Genomic DNA, 15,791 nt, shown 5'->3' on the forward strand with positions numbered 1-15,791 from the left:
CTCCTGGCAGCTATGGTGCCCACAGTGCTCGCAAGCGGGTGCCATCTTTAAATACCCGACTCCCAAGGTATATTTACGTTGCGTGGTCAGTAGGAGGAGAAGTGCGTCACTTAACTAAATCTGCTACTGTATCACCAATAGCTTGTACTATTTGTAAAATTGGCATGTTTTTATTTGGTAGATGCACTTTTGGGCGCCCAGGCACTAGGTCTGGGATTACTACCCTCTAACCTCCATAGAAGGAGAAATCTGAACTTATGTGTAACCAGTTGTCACCCGCTTCTCTTCCTTGTTATGGCCATCAGCACAATGGAGGTTTAACACCAGTTCTCCTAATCTGTAGGATTCTTTTTGATTGAAGGAATGGAAGACAGATTAATAGGAATCAATGATTTGAAAAGCTTTTAGCACTGCATTAACATCAAACCTATAGGCGCCTTTCACACAAACGAAACGGATTGGCTCAGGATACAATCAGTGAAATTTGCACGATTTTGCAAGCAATTCAGTTCGTTTTGTCTGCGATTGCGTTGTTTTTTTCTGCGCAGTTGCAATGCATTTTGATGCATTTTTCAACCATGTGTTAAACGTGGGGTCTTTGGACAGATTCGTAAATGCTAAATAAGAGCTTGCAGAGACTGGGAAGTGGAATTTAATCAAGCTTGGTCTCTAGTTCAAAAATATTCTGCTCCCTCAAAAAATAGAATATATTCAACCCTTCACACAGTTGGACAAGCTCAGTCCGGAGACTCTCCTCTGCATATAGGATAAATAGTATACCACTCCCTGCTGGCAATCCTTTTACCCCGATTTTCAACTGCTCTAGAACATGGACCTTAGCACAAGATGGATCATTTCCAAACAGGTCGATATCTATATAGTATACTTTGTCTGCAATAGGCACTAGAAATGGTTGAGAACCAAGGCTAAGAAACCCTTCTGGAGAGGCATGGGGGCCATTACTGCCAGGTGTGACCTTGGAAGAAGATGCAGAGTCACTAGAATCCTCAGGATGTGAATATATCCAGACAATCTCTCGTTTCAGTAGAAGATCTAGGTTGGACTTCTGAGCGGCAATAGGAAACCAACCTTGAACTAGCAATCCACCAGGAAGCAATTGTTCTTTTGTCTTGGACTCAAAGAATCTGAGAATTTCCTCTGGTCCCAGAACAGATAGCTTTTTGGATTTGTCTTCATTATTCACTCGAGACTCCAGTAACCTGAGTTTTGCTTCCAACTGGTCAGCAGTAACAAGTACAGGTATCACTGCCTAATGGGGAACACAATGAACATAGGAGAGAGGTTCAGATTCAAAAGATTTAATGCAATACATAGATGAATTGTTATAAAGTAGAAGAGGAACAAATGGAAAACAAGGCTAGTTCTAAGCGAATCAAAGTAATCAAAGTGGACTTCAATCCAAATTTCAGGGAAAATAAAATTTGCTGCAAAGCCAAAATTCCTTGTGTTTCATGGTAACAAATCAATTTTCTCTGAAATGCCATTAAAAATAAAAATCATACTTAACTCATCCATTTGAGAGTGAAGAGGCTGCCGCAGCCATCTTGCTTAAAGTTCCAGAGCAAAATCTTGTGCGCGGTGACGCATGACATCCCCCGCCGCATGAGATTTTGTGCTGGATAAGGCAAGTACAATTTTTTTTTTTTTTAACTGATCAACCCCTGTAAGACCTTAATATTCATCTCAGATGCCACGATCAGCAATGAACCTGGCATCTGAGAGCGTTGAATGACAAGTGGTGGAACAATTGCCATCCCCAGTAGTCATTGCGCCCGGTACTTAAAAAGAAATGCGCTTTGTGACGAAACAATTCGTCAAGCAAATTTTTTGTAAGATTTGGCAATGCAGCCGAATCGATACTCTAAATGGAAAAAAAACAAAAACAAATAGGAAACATTAATTATTTGACTATTGGTTAAAATAACTTATCTTTTTTTAATCTGTTTATTCTTAAAGTTTGTAAATTGAAGAAGATTGAACATTCAAACACATGTATCACCCGTTTGCCAATGAAGTTGTAATACTTTTGCTCTGCTCATACTATTATAGTATTATTGATGATCTCAGTTTGATACACTGGACATTTAATGACAAGGTGCAGAAATGCATTACAACATTGGTTTGTTAGTCTAGTTAAATATTAGCTGTAGGTAGGTAAATAGATAGATAGATAGATAGATAGATAGATAGATAGACAGATCTCATATTCTCCTAGACTTACATTATCAATAACTGATTATATAGCAGTGGCTAATTGATCTATTAAGCAAATGCAACTGGTGCCTCTCGATGCCAGCCCATCTGAAGACTTGGTGAGAAACTCCACATTATCAGGGGAAGCCCCATTTAGCACAGGCCTGCTAATTGAAAACCATTTGGACATCCTAATAAACACCTGGGAGGGGGTTACTTAAAATGCACAGCCACCCTAGATATGTTGGCTGCTAGACCAGTGGGTGGTCTAAGCCATTCAGTAGATGAATGAAATAATATCAGAAGTCATAACTCCGACCTCGTGGCACCCACAGCCTCAGAACCCTAATAATTGTGTTCAGCCTGACATGGGCTTCGGGCAGAGTCTATGCGCGCCATACTGGACAGGAGGCATTTCTTGGTATTCAGGATCTGGCCTTCTGGAAATCATAACTCAATCATATTTGGTGTCTGTATGACCGGGACAAAGCGACTCAGAATATGGGATCATACCTGTACCCGCAGTCCCTGTCATACAGCGAGGAATCGCCGTGATTTATATTGCCACCTCAGTCAGTCTTCTGGGAAGGTGGGGCAGAAACCTGAATAATATCAGACATCCCGTGTATTAAATTTAAACATTAATAAGTCCCTTCCATGTGGTCTTATAGAACTTGCTCTTTCGGAGGGAATAACGTTACCAGTAGTGTTTCAGAGGATTTTAGGTCCCATATAGATAGCTTGTGTTGCTGTGTTAAATTTGGGTTGAGAGAATATCTGAGTATAGGTCCCTATTGCCTTATAGATAGAAAATATTGGGGTGTTAGAACCTAGAAGAGTAAGTTATCATAATTCCGTCATCTAGAATAGGTGGGTGGAAATTTATGTGGTAACTTGATGAGCTCACTAGTATAATTCTTCCCAGTGACGTGACCTATTGAGTAGGGATCGTGACTAGAGTTGAGCGGACACCTGGATGTTCGGGTTCGACGGGTTCTGCCGAACTAAGGAAAAAAGTTCGAGTCCGGGACCCGAACTCGAACCGAACTTGACCCCGAACCCGATTCCCATTGAAGTCAATGGGGACCCGAACTTTTGAGCACTAAAATGGCTGTAAAAATGTCATGGAAAGGGCTAGAGGGCAGCAAATGGCGTCAAAATGTGTTTAAGAGCATGGTAAGTGCTGTACAAACAAATGTGGATAGGGAAATGACTTAAAATAACATAAAATACGTAAAAAAATAAAATAATAATCTTGATCTAGGAAGACCAGGTCCATATGGAGAGAAGGTTGAGGAGGCGGTGGATGTGGCGGTGTAGGTGGAAGTCGCGGTGGAGGAGGAGGAGGTAGCCTACACTGCTTTTTGGTTTTAATTTTCGTTTTCTATTTTTAAATTAGGGTACACCCCAAAACATTGGGAAATATAACCCTCCAGTCGTGCTAAACACACGTTCAGACAATACACCGGCTGCAGGGCAGGCCAGCACCTCCAAGGCGTAAAGGGCAAGCTCAGGCCATGTGCCCAATTTGGAGACCCAGAAGTTGCAGGGGCTGACCCCTGTCATTTAGTTTGTGTAGGCCTGTGCATACTTACTGACCCAACCACCATGTCGCACGTCCCCGTGATGTTCACGATCCAATTCGATATCTGCCCTATCAACTTTCGATGTTCTTTTATGCGCCTACCATGGTGATTATGGGTGGCGGGGAATCAGGGTTCCAGGCCGGAGAGGGAGCGTGAGAAAAAGAGACCAAATTTAAGGGAGATAAATTTCTAAAAAAAATTGGGATCAAGAAGAAATGTGGGAAAAGTTATTGAGGCGCAAATGTGGGACAAATTACAGGAGCCCAAATGTGGGCCAAAAGAGTCAAGCGGAATTGTGGGAAAAGCTATTGAGGCGCAAATGTTGGCCAAAAGAGTATAGCGGAAATGTGGGACAAAGTATTGAAGCTTAAATGTGGTACAACTTGCTTAAGTTTAAGCATTGAATCAAAGGAGGTTGCGCGCATCAATTAAAGAAGCATTTCAGAAATTGTATTCCCCGTCACCTATGCAGAGCAGGGGTTTATTCACGTCTAAAATTGTATAATGTCAACCCAAGAATGTAACAGAAAAATTACAGAAATTAATTAGCCTGTCTACTTGGTAGAGCAGGGGTCTATGACAGAAAACAATTGTTTATTGTCACCCGAAAATGTAAAATAAAAATTATTGAAATTTATTAAGCTGTCAACTAGGTAGAGGAGGTGCATATTACACCCAAAAATTTATGAATTTGACCAAAAATGTAAATGACAAAAGTTTTTGGTTTTTTTACCGGTCTAATAGGTACATCACACCAAAAAATTGCTGAATTTCACTATAAAATGTAACTGCCAATTATTTTTTTTTTTAACCGGCCTACTAGGTATAGCAGTGGTACATCACACCCAACAATTAGTGAATTTCACCATGAAATGTAAGAGACAATTTTTTTATTATTTAACCTGTCTACTACACCCTGTACAGAATTATTAGGCAAATGAGTATTTTGACCACATCATCCTCTTTATGCATGTTGTCTTACTCCAAGCTGTATAGGCTCGAAAGCCTACTACCAATTACGCATATTAGGTGATGTGCATCTCTGTAATGAAAAGGGGTGTGGTCTAATGACATCAACACCCTATATCAGGTGTGCATAATTATTAGGCAACTTCTTTTCCTTTGGCAAAATGGGTCAAAAGAAGGACTTGACAGGCTCAGAAAAGTCAAAAATAGTGAGATATCTTGCAGAGGGATGCAGCACTCTTAAAATTGCAAAGCTTCTGAAGCGTGATCATCGAACAATCAAGCGTTTCATTCAAAATAGTCAACAGGGTCGCAAGAAGCGTGTGGAAAAACCAAGGCGCAAAATAACTGCCCATGAACTGAGAAAAGTCAAGCGTGCAGCTGCCAAGATGCCACTTGCCACCAGTTTGGCCATATTTCAGAGCTGCAACATCACTGGAGTGCCCAAAGCACAAGGTGTGCAATACTCAGAGACATGGCCAAGGTAAGAAAGGCTGAAAGACGACCACCACTGAACAAGATACACAAGCCGAAACGTCAAGACTGGGCCAAGAAATATCTCAAGACTGATTTTTCTAAGGTTTTATGGACTGATGAAATGAGAGTGAGTCTTGATGGGCCAGATGGATGGGCCCGTGGCTGGATTGGTAAAGGGCAGAGAGCTCCAGTCCGACTCAGACGCCAGCAAGGTGGAGGTGGAGTACTGGTTTGGGCTGGTATCATCAAAGATGAGCTTGTGGGGCCTTTTCGGGTTGAGGATGGAGTCAAGCTCAACTCCCAGTCCTACTGCCAGTTTCTGGAAGACACCTTCTTCAAGCAGTGGTACAGGAAGAAGTCTGCATCCTTCAAGAAAAACATGATTTTCATGCAGGACAATGCTCCATCACACGCGTCCAAGTACTCCACAGCGTGGCTGGCAAGAAAGGGTATAAAAGAAGAAAATCTAATGACATGGCCTCCTTGTTCACCTGATCTGAACCCCATTGAGAACCTGTGGTCCATCATCAAATGTGAGATTTACAAGGAGGGAAAACAGTACACCTCTCTGAACAGTGTCTGGGAGGCTGTGGTTGCTGCTGCACGCAATGTTGATGGTGAACAGATCAAAACACTGACAGAATCCATGGATGGCAGGCTTTTGAGTGTCCTTGCAAAGAAAGGTGGCTATATTGGTCACTGATTTGTTTTTGTTTTGTTTTTGAATGTCAGAAATGTATATTTGTGAATGTTGAGATGTTATATTGGTTTCACTGGTAAAAATAAATAATTGAAATGGGTATATATTTGTTTTTTGTTAAGTTGCCTAATAATTATGCACAGTAATAGTCACCTGCACACACAGATATCCCCCTAAAATAGCTAAAACTAAAAACAAACTAAAAACTACTTCCAAAAATATTCAGCTTTGATATTAATGAGTTTTTTGGGTTCATTGAGAACATGGTTGTTGTTCAATAATAAAATTAATCCTCAAAAATACAACTTGCCTAATAATTCTGCACTCCCTGTAGGTATAGCAGTGGTACTTCACACCCAAAAATTGTTGAATTTCAACTGCAAATGTAACTGACAAATATATATTTTCTGTTAACCGGCCTACTAGGTATAGCAGTGGTACTATACACCCAAAAATTTGTGAATTCCACCAGAAAATGTAAATGACAAAGTAGTGAAATTATATAAAATAAATCACGTACAAAAAAAAATAAATGGATTTATGAGGTGGAGTTCCATATGGAGTAGGAGTTTGAGGAGGCGGTGGACGTAGCGGAGTAGGTGTAAGCGGCGGTGGAGGAGGATGAGATAGTCAACACAGGTTTTTGGTTTTAATTTAATTTTGTAAAATTAAGGTACACTCCAAAAGAGTGTGAAATATCCAAAATACAAACATGAGCAATTGCGCTGCAGTATAACAATGGCTGCTTAGTGCCGGTATACATGTCTATTCTGCACAAGGTACGGACAAGTCCTGAGGGATCCATGCCTGGTTCATTTTAATGAACGTGAGCTTGTCCACATTGGCTGTGGACAGGCGGCTGCGCTTGTCTGTGATGACGCCCCCTGCTGTGCTAAACACACGTTCAGATAATATACTGGCTGCAGGGCAGGTCAGCACCTCCAAGGCGTAAAGGGCAAGCTCAGGCCATGTGCCCAATTTGGAGACCCAGAAGTTTAAGGGGAAGGACCAGTCATTCAGTACATGTAGGCGTGTGCACACATACTGCTCGACCATGTTGGTGAAATGCTGCCTCCTGCTAAGACGTTCCATATCAGCTGGTGGTGCTGGTTGTTGTGGTGTGCTGACAAAGCTTTTCCACATTTCGGCCATGCTAACCCTGCCTTCTGAGGTGCTGGTGGTGCCCCAACTGCGTTGGCGACCTCTTCCTCGTCCTCTGCCTTCGCCTTGTGCTTCCACTGTGCCCCCGCTGTCAGGTGAGAATGCCATCAGCAGCGGATCTACCAGCGTGCGCTTGTACTCGCGCATCTTACGATCACGCTCCAGTGACGGAATTAAGGACGGTACGTTGTCCTTGTAACAGGGATCCAGCAGCGTGGCTACCCAGTAATCAGCACAAGTTAGAATGTGGGCAACTCGGCGGTCGTTGCGGAGACACTGCAGCATGTAATCGCTCATGTGTGCCAGGCTGCCCAGAGGCAACGAAAAGCTGTCCTCTGTGGGAGGTGTATCGTCTGTGTCCTCTGTATCCCCCCATCCACGCACCAGTGATGGCCATGAGCTGGTCTGGGTGTCACCCTGCTGTGAACATGGTTCCTCCTCCTCCATCTCCTCATCCTCCAGAACTATGCCCTGGCTGGACAATTGTGTACTTTGGGTTTTTGGGTGCAGGAACTCCTACGAAATGATCCCTCTTCCTTCTCCTCCTCCTCCTCCTCCTGTGCCACATCCTCTTCCATCATCGCCAGGAGCGTTTTTTCAAGGAGGCATAGAAGTGGGATAGTAACGCTGAGAACGGCGTTATCGGCACTGGCCATGTTGGTGGAGTACTCGAAACAGTGCAACAAGGAACACAGGTCTCGCATGGAGGCCCAGTCATTGGTGGTGAAGTGGTGCTGTTCCGCCGAGCGACTCACTTGTGCGTGCTGCAGCTGAAACTCCACTATCGCCTGCTGCTGCTCGCACAGTGTGGCCAGCATGTGCAAGGTGGAGTTCCACCTTGTGGGCACGTCGCATATGAGGCGGTCAGCGGGAAAGCCGAAGTTACGCTGCAGCGCTGACAGGCGAGCACCAGCAGGGTGAGAACACCGAAAGCGCGCACAGACGGCCCGCACTTTATGCAGCAGCTCTGACATGTCGTGGGTAATTTTTAAGGAATCTCTGCACCACCAAATTCAGCACATGCGCCAGGCAAGGGATGTGCATCAAACCGGCTAGTCCCAGAGCTGCTACGAGATTTCGCCCATTATCGCACACCACCAGGCCGGGCTTGAGGCTGACTGGCACAAACCACTCATCGGTCTGTTGTTCAAGGGCCGTCCACAGCTCCTGCGCGGTGTGGGGTTTGTCCCCCAAACAAATAAGTTTTAAAACCGCCTGCTGTCATTTACCCCTGGCTGTGCTGAATGAAATGTTTTTGTTTTTTTTAACCGGCCTACTAGGTATAGCAGTGGTACTTCACACCCAACAATTAGTGAATTTCACCATGAAATGCAAGAGACAATTTTTTTATTATTTAACCTGTCTACTAGGTATAGCAGTGGTACTTCACACCCAAAAATTGTTGAATTTCAACTGCAAATGTAACTGACAAATATATATTTTCTGTTAACCGGCCTACTAGGTATAGCAGTGGTACTATACACCCAAAAATTGGTGAATTCCACCAGAAAATGTAAATGACAAAGTATTGAAATGATATAAAATAAAACACGCACAAAAAAAAATATATGGATTTATGAGGTGGAGTTCCATATGGAGTAGGAGTTTGAGGAGGCGGTGTGCATCAAACCGGCTAGTCCCAGGGCTGCTACGAGATTTCGCCCATTATCGCACACCACCAGGCCGGGCTTGAGGCGGCTGACTGGCACAAACCACTCATCGGTCTGTTGTTCAAGGCCCGTCCACAGCTCCTGCGCGGTGTGGGGTTTGTCCCCCAAACAGATAAGTTTTAAAACCGCCTGCTGTCATTTACCCCTGGCTGTGCTGAAGTTGGTGGTGAAGGTGTTACGCTGACCGGATGACGAGCTGGTAGAGGAGGAGGAAGCAACAGTAGGCAAACTGAAGCGCCCTGCAATCCTCGGTGGTGGAAGGACATGCGCCAAACTGCTATCCGCCTCCTGCTCTGTTTTTTCAGTGTGCTGTTATGGAGATATAACGGCCCTTACCGTGCTTACTGGTCCACGTATCCGTAGTCAGGTGCACCTTGCCACAGATGGCGTTGCGCAGTGCACACCTGATTTTGTCCCCTACTTGGTTGTGAAGGGAAGGGATGGCTCGATTTGAAAAGTAGTGGCGGCTGGGCACGACGTACTGTGGGACAGCCACCACCATAAGGCCTTTAAAACTATCCGTCTCCACCAGACGGAATGACAGCATTTCAAAGGTAAGTAATTTAGAAATGCTGGCATTCAGGGCTAGGGATCACGGGTATGTAGGGGGGCACTTCTTCTTCCTCTTCAGCATTTGGGATATGGAGAGCTGAACGCTTCCGTGGGACATTGTGAAGATGCTTGGTGACCCAGGTGGTGGTGTTGCTGGCAGATCCTCTGTTTGTGAGGTGCCAGGTGGCACTGTCACTCCAGAGCTGGATGAAGAGGCCGCAACTGCAGCAGAAGAGGAAGCAGGAGGAGCCAGGGACCTTTCTTGGTTTTTGAGGTGTCTACTCCACTGCAGCTCGTGCTTTGCACTTAAATGCCTGGTCATGCAGGTTGTGCTCAGGTTGAGAACGTTTATTCCTCGCTTCAGGCTCTGATTGCACAGCGTGCAAACCACTCGTGTCTTGTCGTCAGCACATTGTCTGAAGAACTGCCACGCCAGGGAACTCCTTGGAGCTGGCTTTGGTGTGCTCAGTCCCTTGCTGCGGTGGGCAGTAGGAGGCGTACTGTCTCGAGGACGGCCGCTCCGCTTTTGCACCCTGCTCCCTCTTCTGCTGTGCTGGTGGCTCTGTATCCACTGTCAGCAACCCAATCTACTATCGTCTGTACTTGTTCAGGCCTCACCATTCGTAGAGCAGCATTAGGCCCGACCAAATACCGCTGCAGGTTTTGTCTCCTACTCGTACCTGAGGAAGGGGTTTCACTTGTGCGTGTAGCTGGCACAGATCGACCACATCCTCTCCCTGCAACAGGAGCTCCACCAGCAGCACTACGACCTGGGCCACGTCCCTTATTTGACGCTCTCCTCATATTTTTTTGAATTTAGGATCTTGCCCTAAATGGGTGTTTAATTAATAGTAGAAAAGAACAACAGTATGTAAAGAGTGTGTCTCACACGGCCTGAACCAGACTAGGCCTCAATTAAAGATTTCTTTGCACAAAATGGCTGTATTTCAAATGGCTGTATTTCAAATGCCTAATTCAAACCCCTGTATGTAGAGGTGGTATCTCACAGGGCCTGAAACTCTGTAGGCCTGAAGTAAATATATCTTTGCACAAAATGGCTGTATTTCAAATGGCTGTATTTCAAATGCTTAATTCAAACCCCTGTATGTAGGGGGGTATCTCACACGGTCTGAACCAGTGTAGGCCTGAAGTAAATATATCTTTGCACAAAAAGGCTGTATTTCAAATGGCTGTATTTCAAATACCTAATTCAAACCCCTGTATGTAGAGGTAGTATCTCAGAGGGCCTGAACCTCTGTAGGCCTGAAGTAAATATATCTTTGCCCAAAATGGCGGTATTTCAAATGGCTGTATTTCAAATGCCTGATTCAAACCCCTGTATGTAGGGGGGTATCTCACACGGCCAGAACAGTGTAGGCCTGAAGTAAATATATCTTTGCACAAAATGGCTGTATTTCAAATGGCTGTTTTTCAAATGCCTTATTCAAACCCCTGTATGTAGAGGGGGTATCTCACAGGGCCTGAATCAGTGTAGGCCTGAATTCAATATTAGTGCACCAAATGGCGGTATTTAAAATCTCTGAATGTAACCCAAATGTATTAAGGGTGTATCTCACAATGACATCTGCATCAAAGTCTGCCAACTAAATTTTTTGTGCCCAAATGAGTGTTTGTTTAAAAACTGAATTTGACAGCAGTATATAAGCCTGTAATTTCACATGTGCTGATGCTGCAAGGCCTGAAAATAGTGTTTTTTGTCAAGAGTGTGTTTTTCAAACCCTAGAAAATGATGGGTGTATTTCTACCTTAAATTGCACACTGACTAATCCAGATGTTGTAGTTTCCCCCCAAAAAAATGGTGATTTGCAATGTTTCAAAAGCTCAGATGCAGTGCTGGTGCACTGAGCATGCATAAAATGGCTGCCGCCGCCGCTACCCACCTAGCTAACAGAATTCTAAAAGTTTGTATTTTTTTGTCAATGAGCTCAGGGCAGGGTAAAACGATTGTGCCCTGCACCCACACAACTATTTTTCTGTAGATCGCTGAGTTAGATTCTCTCCTATGCTCTCCCTGAAATCACAAGTCCAGCAGCATCCTCTCCCTACACTTGTAACAGAAGAGTGACGTGCAGCGCTACGTGACCCAAGCTTATATAGAGGCTGGGTCACATGCTGCTCTGGCCAATCACAGCCAGGCCATTAGTAGGCATGGCTGTGATGGCCTCTTGTGGCAAGTAGCATACCGCTTGTTGATTGGCTGCTGTGCAGCCTTTCAAAAAGCACCAAGAAAGCGCTGAACACCGAAACCGAACCTTTACAGAAATGTTCAGGTTCGGGTCCGGGGTCCAAAAATCCTAAAGTTTGGTACGAACCCGAACTTTACAGTTCGGGTTCGCTCAACCCTAATCGTGACATTAGCGTTGATAAGATATGGTGGGGGAGGGTTTATTTTGCTATACTTGACTAATGGACCTGTTAATTGGTTTTTGGATGAGATTGAATTTTCCACGAGCAAAGAGGTCCATGGTTTTCTTCCTTTTTCTTCCCTGTGCAGACAGGCTGAAGGTGTCATTTTGAAATACTAAGGGGCTAAAAGGTAGGCTTAAGCTTATAGCAGTGTTTAAGCTCATTAAAAACAGACCAGGTACAGTTGTGGTAGCAGAAACTTATCTGACTAAATATTATGTAAGGAAATACTATGGTCACAGTTCAGAACTACAGTCATCAAAATTAGAAATTGCCTGTTAATAGGAAGCTAAGGCTAACACTAGGTTCTTCACCAGAACTTGCTGCAAGGCCAGTTGGACTGGATAAAATCACATTAGGTCTGGAGTAAGGTAGCAGAAAATTGGTGCAAGTACATTCTAGAAAGACCAGAATGGGTGCAAAGAGTTGTAGAACTAGGAGAGACAGATTGTGTCTAAACAGCAGATTGGTTAATGCAGAAACTTGACACGGTCAGAATAGCAGGAAAATCAGAAGCCAAATCAAACCAAGGTAGGTACACAGTGTTGACAAGCAGATCTTCAGTTCAGACATAAAGCATAGAAGTACAAAAAGAGCGACTTTACGCAATCACAGGAAACTTGTAATGATTAACTGACTTAAATCCTCCACCTAGCTCTGGGTTTGTATGCTGAGCCAGGAACCATGCACATCATGGCTTGCTAAACTAGTCCTGACAGAAACTACATCTTTTGTATAAGCCATGTAAAACCACCTCTTCTTGCTTGAACTCTTCAATGTTGTCGGAGTGTCATTTATGATGCAGGCAGCTCTTCTCAGCATCCTCCAATGAACCTCTCAGGAGTGCAGCTCCACGCCCAATACTCTCATTCTTCCCCACCTACTTAGCACAATTTAGCCTGATGGCCCCCATTACACTAACATTCCCTGCCCAGTACTCCTTGAAGCATGCGCCATCCCTTTTTCATGGTGCAGTATGGGCACTTCCTACTCTAGTACTGTGCATTTCTGCACCCTATTAGCCTCCTGGACTATATCTCAGATACACCAGAGAGGAATTTTATACTGCACAATACTGTACTTTCATACATCACACATTATGCCAGATAACAAAAAACAGATGTACCGAGATGTCTGGGGCCACCACATTTCTTGGAGACGTCCTAAATTAATTAGGTCCTGGAAAGAGGCCATATCTCGTCTACAATGTATTTTTCTAGAGACTATCCCACTCGACTCGAGAATTAGTCCCCTTGGAGATGGATAATTTTTATTAAGTTCACCATCTTGCGATCTGCAGTGCTTAAAGGGTTTGTCTCACTTCAGCAAGTGGCAGTTATCATGTAAAGAAAGTTAAATACAAGGCTCTTACTAATGTATTGCGATTGTCCATATTGCCTCCTTTGCTGGCTGGATTCACCTCCCCCCCCCACCACCATATTCTACACTGATTATTTCCATGGTTACGAACAATGATGAGCAAATTTACGGAAAATTCAAATCAGCTGATTCGCCGAACTTCACAAAAAATAAAATAAAATTCGCTTCGAGACGGATTACTTCGCCACAAAGAGCATTTTTTTAAAATTAGCGGGTGCAATGACAGGGAGCTGCGATAGCGTCGCCCCCCGTCATTGTACACTCAGATGCTACGATCATGTATGAACGCAACATCTGAAAGGTACAAACAGTGTGACATTAACATAAATAAAAAAAACATTACATTAAACTTACCACGTCCATTTGCTCGCCACGGGCTGGCCGCCGCCATTCGCTTTAAGATCTCGGCCGAAATCCCGTGCAGTGCGAGATTACATCACGTTTGAATTTCAGGATTAAAGAGGACCTTTCATCGGTCCAAACATTGTGAACTAAGTGTCATGATCTGTACAGCTGCGCCCAGGGATCTCACTGCACATACTATTATCCCTGGGCGCCGCTCAGTTCTTTTGCTATGCCCTCCGGTATGTTCGGTCACTTGGTCATAGTAGGAGGAGACTTAGGGGACTTGGTTATAGTAGGAGGAGTCTGCCCTTGTTCTCCTGGGCGTCTCCTTCTCCTAGGCTGTAGCACTGGCCAATCGCAGAGCAGAGCTCACAGCCTGGGAGAAAAAAAACTCCCAGGCTGTGAGCTCTGCGCTGCAATTGGCCAGCACTACAGCCTAGGAGAAGGTGACGCCCAGGAGAACAAGGGCAGACTCCTCCTACTATAACCAAGTCCCCTAAGTCTCCGCCTACTATAACCAAGTGACCGAACATACCGGAGGGCATAGCAGGAGAACGGAGCGGCTCCCAGGGATAATAGTAAGTGACCGATGAAAGGTCCTCTTTAAGCTATTTCGCTGACGCGAAGCATGAGGAAATTCTGCTTCTGGGCGAAAAGAATAATTCCTAAAATTTGGATCGAATTCCACTACGTGGGATTAGATTAGCTCATCTCTAGTAATGACCACCATGAAATCCATGAGCGGTGGTCGTGCTTGCACACTATAGGAAAAAGCGCCGGCCTTTCTGGTGGCCAGGACCATGGGGACCGCACATAGGCTGGTGCTTTTTTCCTACAGTGTGCAAGCACGACCACTGCTGCTGGATTGCAGGGTGGTCGTAACCATGGAAACGATCAGTGAATAATGTGATGGGAAAAGGAATCCAAAAGGAAGCAATATGGACAATCACAATACATTAGTATTGTAAGTGCCTTGTATTTACTTCCTCTACAGGATAAATGTGACTTGCTGAAGTCCCTTTCATTTATTGCATACAAGGCAAATGCACGGTTCTGGCTTTCCCATAACACCCCTACACTAAGATATCTGGACAATAATTTAACCTATTTAACCTATTTATAATTTAACCAATTATGAGGCATTTATTGACTCTTGGACGCCGTGGTGAATCAAAAACAAGTGAATGATCTAGATAAGTTTTTATCTCTCTGCTCATGGGGATTATGGGGAGGAACACTTACATTGTCGGTTCTGCATTTTAATTTTTTTTTCTTATTGCTGAAATGCCATTAAATAGAGATAAAAAAAATAAAAATAAAATAAGAAAAATAAAAGAAAGGTTGAACCTACCTTACAGGTGATCCTTTTGCATGTTTCCAGCATAATAGCTGGTGGATTCTCAGATCGAGAGAATCGAAGTATTTTAACCTTCGGGTGGTCAGAACATAAAACATTCCAGCAAAACCTATCAATCACTCCACCCACTCCACGTCTTCTCATCTCGGCGGCTACACGAAGACCTTCCATCACAGCAGTAGTTCCATCATCAAGCACTATGAAAGACTCAAAGGCAACCTGACGATCCATAAGGAGAACAACAAGATGAGCATAGAGTAAGTCATGGAGTTTCTGCTCTAAGATCTGACCATACAGGAGGACATACAAGCAGTACTTTGTCATATTTTATGAACACATCTTCAATTTTCTAGTATACTTTATGTTTGAATTCCTTTTGACAGTGAATGGAAACTTTTTATATTATCAGTCCAAAACCCATCTGGCCCACCCATCTGGTCCTCAAAACATAATTGCAATGTAAGGCTAAGGCTACATGGTGACCTTGGTGGGGCAACGTCAAGTCATGCATCTCAAAAACACGGGCAACTTGTCTGCTGTCATCTGACCATTTTAGAGGTGGGGAACTTTTAGACCTTCAAGGCCAAGCCAGTTTTGACCGTAAGGACTATGTCACATTTTGCAAATCTGGCATATTTCACTCTGTGGTAATAACTTTAGAATGCTTTTACTTATCCAAGCGATTCCGAGACTGTTTTCTTGTGACACATTTACCACTAACATGAAGTACAATTTGAGTCTATGTTTTACCTTTATAAAAAAAAAAAAAAAAAAATGGAAAAATTCACCATGGATAGTAATACCTCAAAATAGTTATTACTTTACATTCCCCATATGTCTACTTCATGTTTGGATCATTTTGCGAATGCCATTTTATTTTTTGGGGACGTTAGAAGGCTTTGAAGTTTAGAAGCAAATCTCGAAATTTTTCTGAAAATTTCCAAAACCCACTTTTT

General features: G+C 43.8%; 2 protein-coding genes across 2 annotated transcripts in view; both read right to left on the reverse strand.

Annotated features, from left to right (window-relative positions):
• The window catches only part of LOC120986516 (histidine N-acetyltransferase-like), a 227,957-nt gene that overhangs the window by 151,036 nt on the left and 61,130 nt on the right, over positions 1-15,791 (reverse strand). The gene's annotated exons all lie outside the window — the stretch shown is intronic.
• Positions 603-15,791, reverse strand: part of LOC120986517 (histidine N-acetyltransferase-like) — a 36,241-nt gene continuing 21,052 nt past the window's right edge. The window contains exons 2-3 of the mRNA XM_040415143.1: positions 14,830-15,054; positions 603-1,270 (exon numbers count right to left, since the gene is read on the reverse strand). Of these exons, the coding sequence (XP_040271077.1) occupies positions 653-1,270; positions 14,830-15,054 (843 nt within the window). The 3' untranslated portion in view covers positions 603-652. The remainder of the gene's footprint in view (positions 1,271-14,829; positions 15,055-15,791) is intronic.

Source organism: Bufo bufo, chromosome 1 (genome assembly GCF_905171765.1).
Source record: "Bufo bufo chromosome 1, aBufBuf1.1, whole genome shotgun sequence".
NCBI classification, from domain to species: domain Eukaryota; kingdom Metazoa; phylum Chordata; class Amphibia; order Anura; family Bufonidae; genus Bufo; species Bufo bufo.